This window comes from Heteronotia binoei, chromosome 9 (genome assembly GCF_032191835.1).
Source record: "Heteronotia binoei isolate CCM8104 ecotype False Entrance Well chromosome 9, APGP_CSIRO_Hbin_v1, whole genome shotgun sequence".
Classification (NCBI taxonomy): Eukaryota; Metazoa; Chordata; class Lepidosauria; order Squamata; family Gekkonidae; genus Heteronotia; species Heteronotia binoei.
The window spans coordinates 84,532,223-84,554,208 of record NC_083231.1 but is presented as its reverse complement, the minus strand read 5'-3'; the positions used below and the strand labels follow the sequence as shown (position 1 = coordinate 84,554,208).

Genomic DNA, 21,986 nt, shown 5'->3' with positions numbered 1-21,986 from the left:
GTGCTAATGTATGTTTTAAGTAAATTCTATAAAGATCATTAAGTTCTCTGGTGCGAACTCCATTATGATAAATGGGAGCTATGCTTTTATGCTCTAACATAGCTAAGATTCATTTTGATGGGCCTTTTTAGGAGGACTTCCTAACAGACTGTGCCTATAATATACAGAATAGGGATTATAAAGCTCATACATTCCCATATTTAAAAGTAATGTACTTTATTTTTGTCTATCATGAATGCAGATAACCAGTAACTGCCAGGTCCACTACAACTGTTAAAGAATTCTGATTCAGACTCTTTATAGGATAACCATGTGACATTGAGACCATGCTTTACTGTAGATCATGCTGGTATAGTTCCATAACAGTGAAAATCTTATTTTTCTTAAATACATTTATGTTTGTTTAATTTGATTTATACCCCACCCTCCCCGCCATGGCAATCTGTTTATTTTAAGATATATTAAAACAACAGCACCTTACATTAAGTTGCTTCTCCTGTATGCAATTTCTGCTTTTGATTACGATACATCAATCTGTTTATTTTAAGATATATTAAAACAACAGTACCTTACATTAAATTGCTTCTCCTGTATGCAATTTCTGCTTTTGATTATGGATGTAGCAATATAACATCTTCTACTTCAATCACTTTTTTAAAAAAAACTTGAGGTAATTACTTTCAGCATTCGCCATTTTCTTCATGCCTAACCTTTTTTGAATAATCTTACTTTACATCCTGAACTCCTATACAACCAAACTGGTTCCTTAAAGAAATGTTCGAATTCATCAATGATTTGGTAGGCAACCCCCCTTTCCAGTTTTTTAGGAATATACTCCACATAAAACCATTACAGCAAAAACTAATTGCATCCTATCAACTTTCAATGGACTTAGAAGGATGGACCTCTGTTTACAATTATACTGTGTCTAACAACAATCTAGAATAGTAGAAATGGTGGAGTATGAAGCATTCCAAATGATGTGCAGAAAAGGGGCAAGTGTTCACACAGAGAGGCCACAGTCAAAAGGAAGTTTCCTGAAGGGGATGGCAACTCTATAAACGAGAAGCCTCAGTAGTGCCACCATACAATTCCCAGAATTATTTGGGGGAAGTGGATACAAACAGAAGCTTCTGTAGTGTAAATCTTCTGACCTTTGTACAAGAATTCGATATACTGTTGGCTTGTCTCCAATCATCCCCTTCCTACCTGGTGAAGTATCTACACAAATATTACAGCTCCAGTGACAGGACACTACATTGTATAGATGTATTCATGCAACATCCATGCACAGCAAGACCTGTGTCACAAAGTCTGATTTATAGCATAGTTAGCCATTTTATTCTCCCATGATCCTTAGAAATTAACGGAAATGTTTAAGAGGATGGCTTTGCTCTCATCCATCTCACTGGGGCTGGTCCAGTGAGTCCACAAGGACTGTTTCTGGTCAGTACTGTTTTAAAGAGAAAGCCTCCAAACTACAGAAAGAAAACCAGACCACAGATTCAACAACATCAATGCAAACATTCTTAAACTGTTTCTAGTTTTTCTACATAACACCACTCACAAGATTTTTTCTTTCCTGCTTTTGAATTAACATGACAAAATCAGAATTTTTGCTGGCAAGCCCTCTCTTTACCTATGCATACCACAGCACATCAACCAACTTTTGAATCATTCATGGAAACAAGTTATTCACCAATTTCATTAGAGAAATAACATGCTATCAGATTTCAATAAGCTGCATTTTTAGGCCAGCTCTAAATATGGATTTGGATCCTGAATTTTTTTTAAAAAAAGATCTGCAGTAGAAGGGAGGAGAGTTTAATCTATTCCCACCCTCCTGGGGCTGACCTCCCCAAGCTATTTCCCTCCCCTCTCCCCAGCTCATCCTCCAGGAGCAGCATTTCAGAAGGCATTTTGGGCTTCAACAGGAAGGGGAAGGCAGGGGCATAATGCTTCATAAAAATTTTAGGTGGGATCCAAGCCATGGATTGTCCATGCCACTGTATGTAGAAGTGGGGGTAAGGGGAAGCAAGTGAGTTGTCTGTCTCTCAACTTACACAAAAGAGAGGAAGGAGTGAACGGGAAGGACTCAGATTCATGCAAATGATTCTGTGAATGTGAGATTTTCTTGGACTTTGTCGCCGAATTCATGGAAAGAAACACAACATATGAACAAACAAAGATGAGGAGGTAGAGTATGATCAGAATCCTCAGAAGCCATAGGCAGCAGGAGTGGCCGCTGGGACACAAGAAGGATGGTAACCGGTAAGATGAAGAAGCAATGGGAGAAGAGGAATGGTGAGCAGAACATGAGGACACCTCCATGTCACCCTCCTTTCTGACAGCTGTATGTGAGCATGCAGATGTGAGGAAAGAACAGAAAGAAGGCCAAAACAAAAAGAAAACAAAATGAGGAATTTAATCACATACAAACAAACATCTCTGAATACATCAACAAGAACTCTTGTGGAAAAGAAGCTCAGCAAAGAGATTAAGGGAAAGGTATTCATCACAATTGTTTCTGTTCAGATGCCAGCACAGGAGCACAATCACTTTTGAATCCCATAATAAAACATTAAATAATAATTATCCTCTCTTCTTCCCAAATGAATCAGTATGTCTTAAGTTACTTTGATTGTAACACTGTGGTTCACCTATTGTCAATGCAAATCAGTCAGAATGATTTTGAATATAACTGATAGATTGCATTTACAAGACACCTGATAAATACAATACATGCAGATAAATACAATACATAAACCACTGAGATAAGCCCTAAAAACTTCAGGAAAGATAGTCCACATTATGTGGCTTGAGTCTACAAATATGGTCATTATTTTAAGACCTATTGATAGATAATTCCTGCACATCTGATTCTTGCAAAGAAATTTGGCTCGCCATCTGGTCTAGAGTAATCTCAGATACTAGAAACAAGTTAAATAGGATTTCAAGGGATAGTCAGTGCTCAACGAACTGAGACTTAATAACAGTAATAGTAATAATAACCAATGTCACAATAGTAACAATGGTTACTATTGTTAACAGACTTTAATTTTTAAACAGACAATACTGCCTTTTTAAGTTTGTTGTTATTTAGGCTGCTCTGAACTTTCAGAAGAGGTAAGGTATACATTTTTAAATAAATATGCAAAACAGGTTAGGATATTGGTTCAACCAGATATTGAAAAGATTTTTCTTTTCACCAACTGTGTCAATTTGGCTACTTGGAAGCAAGTCCCTTTAAAATTAGGGCTACAAGTTAAATTGGAGTTATCTAGGGGTTCCAGAGCATATGTAAGATTTTGATCCAGAAGGAAATCCTATGATGCAGAAAAAAATATCACTGTGGATTAGGGGAAAATGCTCTATACAAGTCCCCATGCCACATGGGGAGCATTTTCAGACTGACAGAAGAGAAATGGCCAGCCGTGTGTGTTCTCCCTGTAGGGTTCATTTTTGTGCTATGTTTAGATAAAGGATAAACACCACACAATCATATCTAGGGGCATTGATCTCATTATGATAAAGGAAGACAAAGGATTCAATGGCATGCACCACAAATCAGATCCTTGGGAAACACTAGCTGAGGCAACCTTTCTGCAGTAAACATATTAGCTTGCCTATAATAAAGATAGGGAAAAAGAAGCCAGGTTATTTCTATGTATTCACATTTCATCTTGAAATCTGAAGTACCCATGAAACATCATCTTATCTTTTCTTGACTAATAAAGTTTCTGACTTGCATTTAATGGTGAGTTCAATTGCCTCATATTATTTGATTCCTGCTGTAATAACATAAAAAGGCATTATCGAACAAACATACAAGAAGTTCCATTAATCTGAAAAACAGGTCTTTGCAATACAAAATATAATGTGAGTGCTGGAACTCACTGAAACTTGTTTCATGTTCAGAAAAGATATCAAAAACTCTATCTTTATTATCGTGTGCAATTTCCCAATATCCCATTTATTGACTGTTTACCAGCTTTCCATGAAACTCTTGTATCTATGATGCTCAGTTTCCTTTTCCCCAAAAATATTAAAGTAGAAGAAAATCTTCCTTCTTGTTAAGCTACTACTTTAGTATTTCCTTCATATTCATAAAATACTATTTTACTAACATGTATCACAAAACAGAACCCAACCAAAGTAAACACTAAGTCCTACTACTGATTTCAGTGAAAAAATGCCAACATTTATTTTCTTCTTTGAGCTTAGTGGGACATGAGAGGGTTTAATTTAGATTGATCATGTCCTTAGAGAATATGAAAGAGTGTTAAAGAAGAAGGAAGAAGTGGGGAAACTGAAATGAAAAACAGTAACTGGGCCAGAAAACCCCAAACCTGGCATCTGAACAGATTTCCCAAAATGCTGTTTATTAATACTGCAATGAAAAGACATGATTTGAAACAGAAAATGAGAAGGCATATGTAATTATGACTGCAACATAAAATTACAATTTATTAATAATTTCTATTTCTGCAGTTTTATTTACGGGGCAATGCAACACATATTTATTCAGAAGTCCCACTGCATTAAGTGTGGCTTATTGCAAGGTACTCATGCACAGGACTGTAGCTTTAATTAATCAGATGCCTGATTTGGACAATACTCTTCCTCTACATGTAGTGAGAGCTATGCATTTCAGAGTACACAGGCTGGGGTGGGGGGTACATAGGAGGGGTCCACTCTGTGTCAGACGTGACAATCAGAGATGAAGTACAGGTTTTCCTCAGGTCTAGTGTTGTGCCTGCTTCAAATCAGGACTGTGGTGTGCATTGGAGAGGAGTCTTAGCCAACAATTTCCCCAGTTTGAAACAGTCTTGGAGGGGCACTGTTTAGGGAAGCCTATATGTTCCTTGGCATAAATATGGATTTTTCCAACAGATCAAATATCCCTGAGACCACTGAAGGTCAAGAAACTAACAGCATGGAAGCAGGAGGTAGAATTCTCTTCTCCATGCATGTCCCAGTCCTGATACAAAACTGGGCACTATATAAGCGGGAATTGAACGGAACCTGCACTAATGTCTGACTTACATTTATCCCAGAAATGGGGTAAATAGGAAGACTGATTCATATGATTCACATGTTCTATCATTCCATGATTCCAATGTGTTTTGGTTCTGAACTGGGACCCATGGCATATGGGAAGAGGGTGTTTAAGCCTTCCTTCCCTATACCATTTTCCAAACCCAAAACAAGGAGTGCTATTTACCTAAGTGGGGAAACTTATATGTACTGTGCATGCACATTTCTCCAAAGGAGCAAACAGGAGCTGTTTCAGGTCCGAAAAATAGTGCAGCAAGGAAATTATAAGTACTTTCTCCCTGTTTACCACAATTGTCAATATGGATTCCTGGGAGGAATGAAATCCAGAACATGTATGAAAGTAACCCTGAACATACCTCCCTCTTTGTCACTTAGCATGTCTGACTCATCTCCAAGTCCACAGGACCTTCAAATGTGGGGATAAATGTGTCAATAAGGGGGTATAAGTTTATGATACTTCATGTGAGAAGGTCCAGATCAGTTCTCCATGGGTAATGTTTGCCTTGTTCAGGCCTATACTAAGGATTATGTCCATGCATAGACATACAGGGGCTTTGGATCAAAGTCAAGAGTCCTAGGTAGATGGGAAAGGAATTCATAGCCTAGTTCTGCTGTCATTCATGGAGGAAACATATGACCCAATCCATGACAGTCTGCTTACCCAACTTTCCACTGGTTCAGTAAAGAATATGGCACTAGAATAACAAATATCACTGATGATACTAAAAATCAGTTTGATATCCCTGTAAAGGCTGTGGCATAGAATAATTCTTCCTATATACTATAATTCCAACACTACAATTCCTACACAGCATGGCTAAATTGGAGCAGTGGGGCCAGTGACTGATGGTTGAGCTCTTGGGCAATCGACTGGTCTGCATCTGTTTCTCGCTGCTAGTTTTTGCCCAGCCACTCTTAAAAATTATTAAGAAGAGGGAGTTCTGATATGCCACCTCTGCTCCAGTGAGCAAGAGAGAGAATGCTGGACCTACTCAACCTTTATGAACACATTTTCCCAAGATCATTCAGAAGCTCTATGCATAAATGTACAAAATGCATAAAACACTGACATCAAATAAAATCAGACGTTAGCTGCTGGAATTATAAACAAAATTGTGTTTGAAAATCTCTTTTTTAAACATACCCTTGACATCTTCATCTTCAATGGTTGTGTTGGAGCTCTCTGTTGATTCCTGTTGAGAAATAATGGAAATTCATTAATCGATCCCCTGTTCTTGGTTTCCTCCTTACAGGATTTACAGTTGTGGTACAAATCATGCAAAGCCCAGAAGCAGACCGCGTGACTGCAAGGCACACACAAACAATCACAAAGAGTGACTGCTTCTACCTGAAACCAAAGGTCAAGCAGTTCCAAAAGGGAACATTAAAAAAAAATCCCACATATTTCCTGTTGTCCTCCTTTGAACTTCACAGGAATATAATGGAAATATTACTGTAAAAATGGGCTGTTTGAAGCCCTTTGATGGTACTTTTTAGACAGATAATGGTGAATTACATTAGCTGGCAAGCAGAACAACCCACTGTAAACCCAGTAAGTATGCATGGCAGAAAAATCATGTCATGCAGAAATCTGAACATACTTGCATCCTGATGTTTATTACATTAATGAAATAAACACAATCAGACCCCACTGATTTTATATGGCTAAAATCCAATCTGTGGTTTCCAATAAATGTTTGTTTTAGATAGATGTGTTTTGTTTCAGTTTCAAAAATCCATACTTACAACTGAATGTCTTATTCCCCCAAGAAGCTTTGGGTTGTAGTCCTCAGACTATAGCCATTCTATGCCATATGACAAAACACTGTCAAGAAGAGAATTTCCGAGGTAGTCTGTGAGATGGCATAGCAGATTTCAGTTCCAAGAAAGGAAGTCATGCAGAACTGTACTTTGAATCTTGGCCACCATTTTAATGGTAAGTCAAATCAAAGACACAGCGAGTTATTGGCTACTTGTTAAAAGGAAAGACATTAGCTCAAAATGAGAGCTGGTTTTTATTTTTCTTTGGATACAGCATTTGCTGCCAATTTACAAATTCAGTGGTTCACTGGGCAGCTATTTTTAAGTCACCACCACTGTCAAAAAGGCAAGCATCTCTGATTGCTTTCAGAGTTTTATGCATTACAAATAATGAGAAAATTAGGTTTGTACACCCAGAAGGACACTGTCAAAGCTGATAAAAAGTATAATAGCGCTTTCTTCATATACCTACTGGTTACTAAACAAACTTTTAAAAGGTTCTTTCACATTAAAAAAAATTCAGTAGCCTATCAATAAGAAGACAGGCACATCACTTCATTCAAGAGACAATAAGGTATAGCTAATAATAAGGTTGTAAACAGTCACTGGAACGGGTCTCAGTATAAATTGCCTCCAGGTAGGAAACAGTTGTTTCCCCTTTTTGGCCACAAATGTTATCACAGGTATGTGTGAAAAAGTAGGGTATGAAAACTCTTTAAGGGCTAGTAATATCTGTGGGCTTGTTTGCAAGATCTGATCAGTGTTCAGCTTGGTAGAATAAAAGGGCTATCCTAACCTAACCAACATACTTCAACAATGTCCTTTGTGTGTTTTCACAAGGTTGAGTCAAATTAAAGTTCTGAAAAGGATATTAACAATTAAAAAGACAAGATGTATGTGAACCAATGGATATATCACTAAGCCCAGCCCTTACACCCATCCTTAAACATCAATGTCTTTATCCAAACAGATCATCATGCTCCATCTGGTGTTAGAACGCTCAAGAGTTGAGCCACATACACAGATGTATCATGCGTCATAGGTTATATAACACACAGTTGAAAATGTTTACGAAGTCCACACATGTACAAGAAGAAATACCATATGCTAGCTTACAGAAGTAGCCGGATCCATGGAAGCATTCATTTCTCCCACCATGTAAACATACCTTTTGGGGGGCCAAGGGGAGGAATAATGGACCTTAACAGCAATTCCCCTAGCAAGTGATTTCCTTGTCTAGGTTATGTTTTCATTTTACGGTACAGGGGACAGTTATATATCAATTTGCCACTATTTTACCAATGTAGTCATGCCAAAAAAGCCATTGTGTTTCATTTCCTTTGGTTTTGCTGCTTTGTGGTCAAAAATCTGATGCTAGTGAAAATGTAGGCTATCAACTGCATATTAGCCCAACATGAAAGACAAAACATGATTCACAGGCACATGGTAGCAAAGTAAATGTCACAATCTACCTTATGTAAAATAGGCCAGAGATTATAAACTAAGTATGGACAATGAAGGAGAGATGTAAATACAATACAGCCCAGGACGCATGCTTGAGAAAGGCCAGTGACCTTATGTTGCTGTTCAAACACAGTCTAAAAACATAAAATGGTGTCACCACAAATAAATTATATGAGATCAATCAGACACGGATACTGATGTCTGAGCACACAGAGACATTTTCTTTGATTAGTGGATTATGAAACACTAATTATACTATTTCCCAGTCCAGGAAAAGGCAACTTGTTCAGCACTGAAAACTATATCAGAAATTGTATTGGCAATGACAAGATTTAACTGTGCAACAATGACAAAAAGCTAGGTTTTTGTTTTGTAAAGGAAAGCTGCTATTCCCAAGAGTCTTGCAAGAATGAACTGGTAGCAGCTCAACCACTGCAAGTTGCCCTCTCCTGGCTTAGTTCATTTCCAAGATCATGCAAAGGGGAAAGGGGGAATCGACAATGTAATTAAAAAAATGCTTTGCTGTCATGAAGAACGGAGTAAAGAAAATAAGTGGCTAAAATGTATTACAATAATACCCATGAAATCCAAATATCACACCCCAAGTATGAGCAGCTGAATGATGTTCTCAAAGGCTGACGTTCCTTACAGAAATCAAGTGACAAAAAGGGGGTGGGGAGCTTCTGGTCCATAGGTCAGTAAGGTTCTCCTTCCACAGAGCCCTTTACAAAGCTCATGGACCATACTGTTTTTGTCTGGCCCCATCTTATGCAGAAAATGGGTGGGAAGAGCAGACAGTAAGGTGAATGGGTGTTCGAAAGAGAGGAGGTATGTCCTTATAAGATATGTTTGGGTGTTAAAACAAGTAAGTGGGGAGATACATGAGCTAGTATGTGGATACAGTACAGAAATCTGGGTGCCGCTCACTGCACAATTTAAAATCTGAAATATGTGCCAGACAAAAACCAAACCAAGGTCCCACCTCTCTTTTAAAGCAAAGAATGAGCATGCTGAGAAACACAAGATGGAACGAATCTCTGGTAGTGCCTTTCTTCTTAATATAAGGTCAGCATCTGAGGTCAACCTTCTTTTTCTCCTTAAGAATGTTAGGCAGCAGGTCAGAAGCCAGAGATGAACACCAGTAGCAGAGAATGGCTCCTGCCAGAAGTTACAAGCCCTTGACTTCAATAGACCTCTGCTACAGCAGAGGGAACTTGGCAAGTGTGCAGAAAAAGTACTCTACAGAAGGAAGTCTTTTAATGGGTGAATCCCCTAGTGAAGTTCTGCATACTAAGCACACAGTGTCTTGGAATACTGAAGGGAATTTGAATGAGAAGAACAGTGGTTTGTTTGTTTTGCTTTGCTTTTGATCTGTATACCTTATTTCCATCTGGGTTGTGGATTACGGTAGTTTGGGGCTCCTGAGTGAGAACAAAATAGAGAGAGAAAAAACAGTTCTAGGTAAACAGTTTTCTCAGTACCAAGAGGGAGAACAAGAAGAGCCCGATGACAAGTGCTAAGCACTGACAAAAGCTAAAGCAATGTTAGCTGGTGCCAGAGGATGAAACTGGCAAGCCAGCAAGAGAGACTGCCATATCTATTGCAGCAGCATGCAAGACCTTATTCATGATTAATACACACACAGGACTTTGAAGCTCTGGAGATCAAAAGAGGCATTCACTGTTTCACAGTGTCCTATCTCAAACTGCCGGCTACTTTCTTTCAAAATGGACTCCCACCCCTTGCTTTTTAGATCATAGCTTCTACAGAAAACATGGCAATCTATATTAATTACTTGACTAATACAATAAGATGCACTCTAAATTAAAAAAAGGAAGCACGCCAAGTTTAGCAGGGTCAGATAACATTAGAAGCATGAAGAGGCATCAGTCTATGATCCATTTTGTCCCACAGAAATTAATGAAAACTCATAAAGAGTAACAATGGGAGATGGCACAATTTCAGCATTTTAATTTGCCTTTCCATTAGCCAAAATATTGCAAGGCTTGGTGGCACACAAGCACATACTGTCATTTAAGGACATGGGTTGGAAGAGGATGGCTTCATAATTCATGCAAAGGAATTAGAGGGAATACCTGACAGAAGACTCTTTCAAGCCAGAGCTTTTTAAAACACTTGGCTATGGGAACTTTGGGCATACAACTGAGGTCAGATTTTGTCCTTCAGTACCTTGCATCTAAAAAGGCAATTCTTCAACTCTATTTGTCAAAACATGGAAGAGAATTTATTTTTAAACTTTTCTTGCACAGCCCTGAGAAATGGAAATAAGTACAAAAAAGCAAAATTATGATGCATAAGTAGCCTGACTCATTAACTATAAATTTCCTGCAGAGTCTATTATGGTGTAATCATTCCTGTATATCAGAAAGGTAGCCATAGCTCATAACAAGCCTTAGGACTAGATGTCTCTTGATCTCAATTGAGTCTTGCAAAGTCCTGCTGGGCTTTCTGAGGAAGCAGGGATAGAAAAGCGGAATAAGGTCTATTAGGTGGTTGCCTAGCAATAATCTTGTTAGCTCTCCTTGATTTTGACATTCATATATATGATTTTTTTTTAAAAAAAAAACAGCACATTGTAAATTCTGAAAATCATCAGGAGAAGAGCTAAGGGCAACACAAAAAGCGCAATCTAGTCAATTTCTGACACACAGCATGCAATAAAGTCCGGCTATGGCTACCAATGCTACTGTACAATGACATCAATTTACCATGTCACACTGGCTAACCATAAACACACACTTTTCACAATGAACTGCCTCTTTAAAATGCAGTCCCTCATTTCTCAAGGAACAGAGGGGGAAAGCTTCAAAGTTTTGGAAAGCAAATAAAGAGAGAAAAACCAGAAATGGAACTCAAAAGGTAAGTTATAGGAAAAATCCAGGTATACCAGCGCCGGGGTAGGAATATTTTCTTTGGGGCTGGTTACCACGTTGGTTTTGTTGTTTATCTGTAGGTATGCAGAAAATAGAAACAGACAAGCCTTAGACCTCTCAGCGTATAATCATATCTATACCTCCCTATATAGAACACCTATATACAGATATAGATATGGAAATAAAGACTTACAGAAGAATTAAGTTATAAAACTCAAAAGGAGCAATGGCAACAGATTTGGTAAGGAACTATAGCAGCTTCTCCCAAGGCAGTTCAGAAATGCTCTAGGAGGTCCAGTATAGGCCTGTGCATGGTTTTTACTAAGAGATTCTCTGAAAGTAGCTTAAAACCAAGAAACAGGCAGATAATGCAGAGTTGAGAGAAAAAAAGGCCTACATTTCCAGGGATCCATTGGCCATCTCCCCATTTGCATGTGACACTGTGAAATCAAATGCACCTCATTGGGTTTTATGTGGAAGCCAGCAGCACTGGAGATTCATATATTCACGATAGTCATGTGAATCTCAAGGTGCTGCCATGGCTACAGTGAAGTGTCTCCTTGCTAGCTGGGAAATAAACCCCAAACCTACCCAAATCACATTTATATAATAATGCTTATAGTATTTCAGATCCAGCATATTCATTTCATTATGTCATAAGAAATATATTCTGCAGTCGGCAGCACAAGCAGGATATTGATGTCAAAGAATCAATAAAACAGCTGTTTCAAAAATATCCTCAATTTTCCAGTTCAGCGGTCGATTTTACAGCATGACACAATACATTTCTGTTTCTCTGGGCACAGCTGAAACTCTACCTGAATCAGACCAATATCTCTATGGCTTAAAACCAAACAATTCTAGCACCTTGTGGGGTTAAATCCCATGTCCTTTAAAAATCAATGCAAAACAATGGATAAGTTCTTAAACTACAATTTTAGGCAGAGTGCAGATTATGTAAGTACAGGTTATGATACTTATATATTTTCAAAGAGCACTTGATATTCTGTGAGGACTGCATATTTGTGTGAGAGATACTTTCTTAAACTAACTGCAGCTTCTGGATAAAAATATTATCTCACAGCCTAACATGTTGAACTAAGTAAGAACTGTGCTATGAAAATAATAAGTAAGCTGTGTCCTTAAAATAATAAAGATATCATTTCTAAAACTTATTTTAAAAATATCAACATCAGATTTAGCTATAACTAAAACTTGATGTTTGATTTAAAAAAACTGCATTGCTTTTAACAGTTCTGGTCATAACATGTAAAATACTTGAGTTGTGCTGATCAAGATGGAAAGTTGTGCTGATCAAGAAGGTAAAGTAGATGGAAAGTTGTGCTGATCAAGAAGGTAAAGCGTTACATACAGAAAATTAAACACAAACAAACCCAGAAATGGAACTAGAAACTTGCCTCAGGTGACTGTAAAAAGCAAACTCAACTATAACTTATAAAATAAAACAGAAGAATTCATTCATCCATTTTGTTAATAAATAAATTTCACTTGTGGCATGGAACTTCCACTTATCATATTAAATTATTCTCATTAAAAAATCACTGAAGCCCTGAAGAGAGGTGAATGTGTCAAATAATGGCAGCAACTGTTTGAACACACAAGTTTGAGTCAGAACACTAAAATCCTAATGTATATTGAATGTATTTTGTCGAAGGTTGCTCATGGAAATCTCAATAACAAACATACAAAAGATCTGTGCTATCGTAACAAATGCAAAGTTAAAGAATACTGAAAAGCAATTCATTGTGTTTACAACAGTTTCTATAATAAAGACTTCTTAAATAAAAGTGGCTTTGTACTAATTACTAGCCACAGAATACAAACTATGCTAATTACCATCCTCAACATATCAATGAAGTTACAACTTGATTCTATACACTGAAATTTCTGTGAGCTGCCAAAGCAATTTCAATCCATAGAATAAAATAATTCCTTTGACTTCTTGAAAGTAGAGTCAACAAATTATCACATCCTGAGGGACAGGAAGCACTACACGATCAAGGTATCAGGTGTGCCTAAGACTAGGTGCAAGATGTTGAAGGTGGATAATGACAGAAAATTTCTTCCTATGGTTCCTGTTCCTCAGGATATGAAAATTTGTTGACTCTACTCTCAAGAAATCAAAGGAATTGTCTCATGCTATGGATTGAAACTGGTTTGACAGCTAGTGGAAATTTCAGTGTGTGGGATCAATTTGTAACTTTATGTTGAGGATAGTAATTTGCAAGGAGTCATTTATAAAAAGTCTTTATCACAGAATCTGTTGTAAACACAATGAATTGCTTTTCAGTATTCTTTAACCTTGCATTTGTTACGATAGCATGAATCTTTTGTATATTTCTTATAGCTTTTCCCCTGTGTCTCTCCTAACATTGACATGGAAATCTCAAGGCAACCTTAGCAATCAGATGTAATCAGCTTTGATTACTCCTCCACAAAATGTTAACTATGTTCCTTGAAGAATTTTTGTAAGTTAAATAAACTTGGTGCATGGTACAGCAAAAATCATGCATGCTGAGACAAAGTACCATGCTGGAGGATTCTTGGTCTCATACTTCATTCTCATCCTAAATATCATCAGCATCAATCAACACTTAGCTTTTGTATATATACCATTAAAAATCCTTACAACTGCCCAGTGATCTGTAGAATAATCTTGTCGCATAGGCCAGTAGCATGACTCTCATTTATTCTTTTGCTCCAAATGAGAGCAAGATTTAATGCACATTAAAGGGGAGGCTTCTCAAATGTAGTTAAAGGACAGCAATAAAAACAAATGGGTTCTGAAATATGATTGTAATGGTGTTCCTAGTAATATGGAATGTTCTTGTATGAAATAAACTTCAGGACTCCAGGCAACACTAGGAAATAAACAGTGTTATATTTGGGTACTTGCTAATATAATTTCATCTGGCTGTCACAGTACTATGCAATACACACATTAATAATGAGGTCTGACAAAGAGTCAGCGTACTGTAGGGTTTCAAGTGCTGAATTGGGATTGACCAAATCCCATTCAAATAACTGCTTGTTATGAAAATTCACTGGGTGATCCTGAGCCCGTCATTCCCTCTTGGCCTAATAGGGTTGCTATGAAGATAAAATGAGAGAGGTGAGAACTGTGTATACCACCCTGAGCAGCTTGGCAGAAAAGAGGGGTAAAATATGATAAATAATAATAATTTTAAAAACCCAGTATACTCAACGTCAAGGGTGTTGAACTCGTTTGTTACGAGGGGTGGATCTGACATAAATGGGACTTTGTGGGGCCAGGCAATGCATATCATAAAATGTAATGCCAGGCAGTGTAGATATAAACTTTATAAAGGCTACAGAGAAACACAATTAAGGATATTATTTTTTACTTAAAATCCAAATGTTCTTAAAACTCATGCAATGTTTTGTTTAAAATGGAAAGGTGGAGGAATAGTTGGATTTAGTGAAACAATTTTAAAAATAAAACATCAAGAAAAAGCAGAAGGCTCACAGAAGAAACTAAAATATAAACCAAAAATATAAAATGCTCTGGGCTTAGGAAAACATGAAATGGCTGGACTTTGCAAGCTTCTCTCCCTGCCCCCAGGTTTACTTAGATTGGCAATGGCTCTTCAGTGTAATATCCCCTTTTGGCTGTCAGTTCTCAGATTACAGTATTCACTAGGCACCAGTTCTCAGGTCTATTCAGCAGAGACAAGTTTGCTCAACATATCAACCCTTTATTTGCAAAGTCACACAAGGTCCAGCAAGGAACAGCTTCTAACTGTCCATATAAATGCTGAAAAGTGAAACTGAGCTCCACTCCATTAAAATACATTGCAGCACAGACAAAGCTGCAAGGAAAACATAGAATGAAATTTCCATTAAGGCCCAGAGTAGTCTATCTGGGCACAGAGACCTTAATGGCAAGTTCACTCTGCATTTTCTTTGCAGCTCTGTAAGCTAGAATTGCTTCCTGTGTCAGCCTGCAATGACAAGGCAGAAGGAGCTGGGAACTTTGGCAGCCTCAGAGCTTCAAAGGGTGAGGATAGGAGGGGGGAGAGGGGGAGGAAAAGAGCCCCATGGGTCTGATTAAAGCCCTGCATGGGCCAGTTCTGGCCCATGGGCCAGACATCTGACACCCCTGCTCTGTCATGTATACAAAGGACACATTCACATTCATAAATACTTTGAATACTTTTTAATATAATTATCACAAGCACGTTTTAGAAATGTATGATGTGTCAAAGTCACTGATTTTCTTCAGGAACATCCCATCTGCCTTCAATACATCATTTGTTCTTACTGAATATTGGCTAGAACAGATGTGAAATTACAAAAAGAGTACATGAAGGAGGGGGAAATGCACCATTTTTTACTTTGTGTACCAATAAAAGTGGCTCACTCTCTGAAAAACTACACCCCTGACACAAACCCTCCCCCCATATGTAAATTCAATTAGACCTTCCACAAAAACCAAAAGAAAAAGAAGATGATGATACACAGAAGGAAAAGTTATGAAATATGGGAAAACTGATCAGGAATCAAATATTATTTGAGCAATTATTATTACTGAAAGGACACCTTTTCAACAGGTGTTGGGGTCAAAACCTTCACTTGTGCATCACTGGTGCAGAGATGGTACCTGAAGGTGACCCAAGCCTTGGGATACCTTTCACCATAAATATACAGGAAATCCCCTCATACATACATATGCACAATACTGCCTTCTCTGTACTGATGGAAGAGACTTTCCAAAAGTACACGCCACTTAGACACAGAAAAGTAAAACACATGAACTGCTTCTAGAGTTCTTTTGGGTGGGGAGGAGAGCATAGTGCATGCCAAGATAGTTCTAAGATTTAAACAAACACACACACACAAAACCAAAACCCTCTGTGCAAATATACAACTTCTTAAGACATACAGATAGAGTAATTTGAGTTCACACAAAAATCACCTTTGCGATCTAGGAACAGTTGGGTGCCTCTATTTGCTTTGAGAAAAAGAAACTGACCCATTTTCCTCTCTTTTTAAAAGTGATATGAATGCCTATAGATGGACAGCTAGAGGAAGCAACTACACAGAAGTATTTCTCTCCAAATTTCTCTGAACAATTGCATCAAGTTATAAAAAAAACATTTTTCAAAATATAAACACTTCCTGTTGACTTGTTGGCCACAGTCCATTTCCTACTCAAGCCACTGGCTTTGAAAAACTTCCACCGATTTTAATGTAGTTGGATGGTAGCCTCTGTATGTTCAGAATTTAAAAACACGAATCCAAACTTTGTAAATGGAACAGACTTTTACAGAGCCGGGCACTGTTCAGAATCCGCTATTCACCAATATAACATTTCTTCCATCTACAAAGGAATACCTGCCGATTGTGACCTTTATTTCAACTTTGGATGAGGGCATCTACTTGGCCACAGTCAGAGGAAGGAGGCTGAGCTGGTTGGTTGAACTGATGCAACAGAGCAATTCTTACATTCTTCTTTCTACTCCAGATAACTAGGGAGGATGGGGCTTCATGCTGACCTTCAGCCATCTTTCCAAGATTAAGATTAACACCATTCAAAACAGAAGATGATGACTGGTTGGCAAGGACAAAATATTTAGGTTGAATGACAGTTTCTAAACATATGATGAAGACAGTTTGTTGGGCAAACTGGCAATTAGGCTTTGTGTTCGCTTTGTTCACCTACCAAAATGTGAACCCAACTGGTATTTATTTTCATGTATCTTTGGTTTGGCTGTCTTGTTTGCTTACAATGGTTTGGATCCAGCCAGCTTTTCTACTCAATCTGACTCCAGTTCCTTTTCTTACTGCAACCCCAGTCCCACATGGTTTTTGTCCAGGCAGGTACCGTGATTCCCAGAGTAGCCATTTTGGTGGTCAAAAGGGATTCGTTCCATCCCTTTTCAGCAGCAAAAAGCTGGTTGGATTCAACCCATTTCTTTTCTCCATTGGAGACCTAAATGGGTATAATATGCATATCACAATTTTTGTAAGGACTTTGTGCTGCAGTTTAGCATGGCATAGTGGAAGCTCAATACCAGTGAATGTGGATCTCCAGTCCTAACAATAAACCACTTCAGGTGTATTCCAATGTTCAAGCCAAGATTAAGCCCAAACATACACAGTTCCAGGCTTGCTGCCTTGCTTGCCCTAGCTGCCTAGCTCTTCCTCCTTTCTTCCCTTTTAACCATGCCATATGAATGTAGGCACACAACTTAACAAAAGTTATTTTCTCACCACAAGGCAGGATTTTAAACTTGGATTAAAATCTGGTTTAGAACTAGTTTGCAAGAGTGGTGCTGTTTAACTGTGGTTAAAACACATGCATTCATGTATCGTGAGTAACCAGCGTTAGTTTTAAACCAGGATTTCTGTGCAAGTAGAGAAGAGCAAGGCACGAGCATCGGAAGAGGTCTGTTCACATTTAGGTTCAATGCCAGCTTGGCTTCATGTTTGAATGTGGCATTAAGATAACTACTATCCCATAGGCTTCATGTTTGAATGTGGCATTAAGATAACTACTATCCCATAGCAGAAATGCATAGCTAGAGAGAAGACACTCAACAGCAGTCACTTGAAAGTGCTTGTGCTCTTTAAATGCGAAATAAAATCTAATTCCTTGAATGCCTTTCATATCATGGAGACAATAACAGAATAAATTTTTAAAATCATCTGATACATACAAAGGTATTCAGAGAAAAGAGTATAATTTTGTCTTTGTGTGTAAACAGATCCGTTTTATTATTATTGTTTGTTAAAAATACTGCACCATACCTATCTGAACAAATTATAAGCTCCTCTAAGTACTTATGAAGGGGTAGCCAAGGAACTACATTTGATTTTTTAAAATCTCAACTAATTTTAATACACAAAGATTATAGGAAACATATGAAAGGTTTTCTAAGAAGATTGCTACTGTACTAAAATTGTTACAGTGGCCAACATTATGTCTGCTTTGCACCAGTATTTGTACAATTGATGACTTTGCTCCAGAAGAATGCCAACCATTAATTCAGGATGTCACATAACACTTATTACAGAAGCCTGCATTCTGAAAGCCCTGCAGCTTCCATTGTTATGTTAACAAATCTGAATGCAACTATTTCATCTCTAAGTGTGAACGTTTCATAGGAGGAAAAATCGGGCAGATAAAGATCCTCACCATCATCTGAACACTCGAACTGGACTTCCTTTTCTGAATTGACCAGTCAGAAAGAAAGGAAAAGAAGAAAATGTGACTGGTTGGATTTGAAGTATTAATGCATGGAGAACAGTAATGTTTGTTTTTAAAGGCCTAATATGCAGGAGGGGGGGAAATTATGGGGTGGGAGTTGGATCTTCTACATGAGAATAATGGTGAAAACAAATAGTTTGGACACTGGTAAGAAAAATACATTTCCCACCCACATGCTCAGATAACTACTTGAGAATACATTAGAAAGTCCTGCACACCAGGCATAGCAGATTCTGACAGCTGTCACCAGCATTAAGGTTTAAACACACTAGTTTTAACAGAGACAATTACAGACCTGCAAGAGAAAATGGCACTGAACAAACTCTAACAGAACAAACTCTAACACAACAGAATTGTGTTAAGAGATCTACTGAAATCACCCAGTAATAAACACTACCAACAGCCAAATAAATTCACTTTAGATAGCTACTTTTCATATAGTATTCAAATAAGCAGGGTCTCGTTCTGACATAGGAATAGGCAGCCTGCTCTGGGTTGGGAGCTATCTGGAGATTCTGCAGGTGAAGCCTGGAAAAGGTGGGATCTGGGGAAAGGAAGGACCTCAGCAGGGTATAGTGCCATAGAGTCCACCCTCCAAAGCAGCTGTTTTCTCCAGGGGAACTGATCTTGGTCATCTGGAGATCAACTGTAATAGCAGGGGATCTCCAGGTGCTACCTGGAGGATGGCAACTTTATGTGGGGAATAAATGGAGAAAGGAATAGGATGTAAGCACTATTCTACCTTAGTGTGGCAAGTAATATGATATGTGCCAAGTCCATGGGAGAATCACATTGCCTCTGGAAGAAGGACTTTGACCTATATTGACTGGACCTGGGTTGCTAGGGTGTTTCCCCATTCAATGTGCAAATACTGTACATGTTAACAAGTCAAAGACAAACAGACTGTCATTTAGGTACTTAAAGTAAATATTTTTAAAGGTGCAAGGATAATAGCTGCAACCAAGTAAAGAGTCCACAGAAATCTAGCAAAATAGAAAAAAAAAGTTACATTTTCTAATGACAGCTGAGATGGTTTATTTTATCTTGTAAATCGTTTGGTAGAGGTGGGGAGAAATACAGCGGGTTTTTTTCAATGATAAATTGCATTGTTCCTTAGCCGCTTTTAAAAAATGTTTATCTCAAACATTAGTTTGTGAAGCATCTCTTCCCTCTTATGGAATCTGGTGGCCTAAGTTTAGAAAATCTAAATCATCTGGGAAAATTGCAACATCATTCTGTTTCTTACCTACATCTCTTATTCAGTCGGAGTTTATTAGCAGAGATCATAAACTCATTATATTCTGCCAAAATAACCAACTACTTCTGGCAGAATGAAGCTCAAGAGCTGCCACGCCCTGTGGTTATCTTCTGACATTCCACCAACTCAAATGGAATATCAAACACACAAGAAGGCTGCCATTTCAAAATGGCCACACCACAGTCATCTGCAAAGGGGTCAGTTTATACAAGAATATATGCATATATATATGTTTTAAAAACATAATGAAGAAGAGAATGCGTTATTTCAGTGCCAAAGTAAAAGATAATTTAGAAGATCACATGGTAATGAAAAGTGAACAAGATACATTGTTAGGTATCCCTAGAATGTGTAACTTACCTTCACTCCATCGGGTTTCTTCAGTAAACTCTTGGCTGCTACAAATTGAAAGGAAAGAAACACATCAATTGGCATAATCCAGCAAAGATTAAATAAGAGAGGCAGTCTTTCATTTTCTAATCCTCATATTTTATGTTTATTGCCTACCATGGAGTCAGTTTCATGTTTAAAACATTATACCTTGTCATATCCTTAGGGTGTTCTTTAAGCAGCTAGCAGTTCTGGGGGTGGGGTGGGGGGGGTTAAGCTTTTGCTTTCAACTGTATGCAGTTGAATTAGTAAAAGCTATATTGTACAATACAGACTATTAACCACTGTATTATCAGGACCTGTAAAAGGCATGTGTCCCAATGCATGTATCAGGATTAAGTACGTGAGTATACTGGCAGTCAGGTTTTATCACCATCAAAATTAAACTTCCATTTTGCATGTGACTGGCTTGAAGACTTATTTTATGGGATTTATCTGGCCATGCACGTAGTTGTGCATGTAAAAACTAAGTTGTGCACTTATTTGTGCACAATATAAATATAAATATTCCAAACATTACTTTAGAAGACAGATTGTTTAGTTCCCAGGTACAAATACAAAGAATAATTCATTATTGGCACATTAAATTTAAATTTATTTTAAATTATTTGCTGGTAATAATGCCTAGGGCACCAGCATTACACCATGTTGCAGATGTCGTATGCCTTAAACTGTAATGGCTGAGAAGTTACTATGTAAATATAATCTGAACAAAAAAAGGAGTAATACAACAAAGTGAAGTCAACATACATTCCTTCTTAAATTGGGAATATTGTAAACATTGTAGTCAAAGGTGGGATATAAATGAAGTTAATAGGTAAAAAATGAAGCTGAAGATTGGGGGTGCAGAGTAAAGGAAGGACAATTTGTGAGTGGGAAGGAAAGAAGGAAGTGGGGGAAGATGATATAAGAGCCGCCAGGATAGAAAGAGGAAATAATGTGGGGAGGTGGGTACAGGTCAAGTAACATGCTCTCCACAAGTTTTTGTAGGTTCTCCAATGTGTAACTAGGTCCAGCCTGGCAACCAGGCTGCCACTGCACAACTGAGCCAGATTTTTCCTAGAGAAAAGCTTCCAGGGGGAAAGAGAGTGAGAATGCTGAAGACAGAGGAGCAGATAAATGTAGATTGGCTGGTGGGTGGGAAGGAGAAGGATGCAGGAAAAGATAAGAGGTTGGAGGGGTTTTCAAGGAGAGAAAAGAGAAAATAGTAGGGGAAGGGAAAAATGGCCACTCTGCAAGTCCTTGCAGATCCTTCAGTTGTTTTATGGTATCTTATATATTTAAAAAGTCTAATGTTCTGGCATTTTCCAGCTCTCTCATTGGCTGCAGTGCGTAGCTATTGGCCCGTAAACAGCCAGTCAAGACAACTTGTGTGCCATTGGCTAGGTCTGCTCCTCTCCCCTTCCTACTGCTGGCCCCAGGACAAATGAGGACTGGGCCATTGGGGAACCTGCTCAGTAGCTGTTGCTAGGCAACCAAGTTTGCTTCTGTTAGTAAAACACAACCAGCCTTAGTTCTCTCACTAAAAGGTGTAGGGGAAGAGGCCCTTGCTAGGCCTCTTTTGGTCTTTGAGAGAGAACTCATTGGGCCCAGTCCAGACTAGGGCTGTCAGTCCAGGTTGGAGGGGAATTCTTGAAGATTTTGCTGCAGAGTTTGAGGAAGGCAGGGTTTGGGGAGAGTAGAGGCATCAGCTGAATGCCATACAGTCCACCTTCCAAAGTAGTTATTTTCTCCAGGGGGAGACAAATCCATTGTCTAGAGTTCAGTTGTGATGCAAGGAGATCTTCAGGCTCCACCTGGAGGCTGGCTAACCTAGGCCTGACTGCTTGCTACTGCTGCATGGAAGGCGATGGGGTTACCAACTCCAGGTTGGGAAATTCCTGGAGACTTGAGGGGTGGAGCCTAGAGA

The 21,986-nt window shown here is 38.3% G+C and overlaps 1 protein-coding gene across 19 annotated transcripts in view; it reads right to left on the bottom strand.

The window, feature by feature from the left end:
• CAMK2D (calcium/calmodulin dependent protein kinase II delta) overlaps nucleotides 1-21,986 on the bottom strand; it is a 216,154-nt gene that overhangs the window by 23,799 nt on the left and 170,369 nt on the right. For 3 of the 19 annotated variants that reach the window (XM_060246887.1, XM_060246888.1, XM_060246889.1), the window contains exons 13-14: nucleotides 20,048-20,085; nucleotides 6,203-6,251 (exon numbers count right to left, since the gene is read on the bottom strand). In XM_060246887.1, coding sequence (XP_060102870.1) covers nucleotides 6,203-6,251; nucleotides 20,048-20,085 — 87 coding nt within the window. Of the gene's footprint in view, nucleotides 1-6,202; nucleotides 6,252-9,662; nucleotides 9,705-11,191; nucleotides 11,252-18,357; nucleotides 18,391-20,047; nucleotides 20,086-21,986 lie in introns of all 19 variants that reach the window. The other 16 variants (XM_060246872.1, XM_060246873.1, XM_060246874.1 and 13 more) reach the window with 9 other exon arrangements.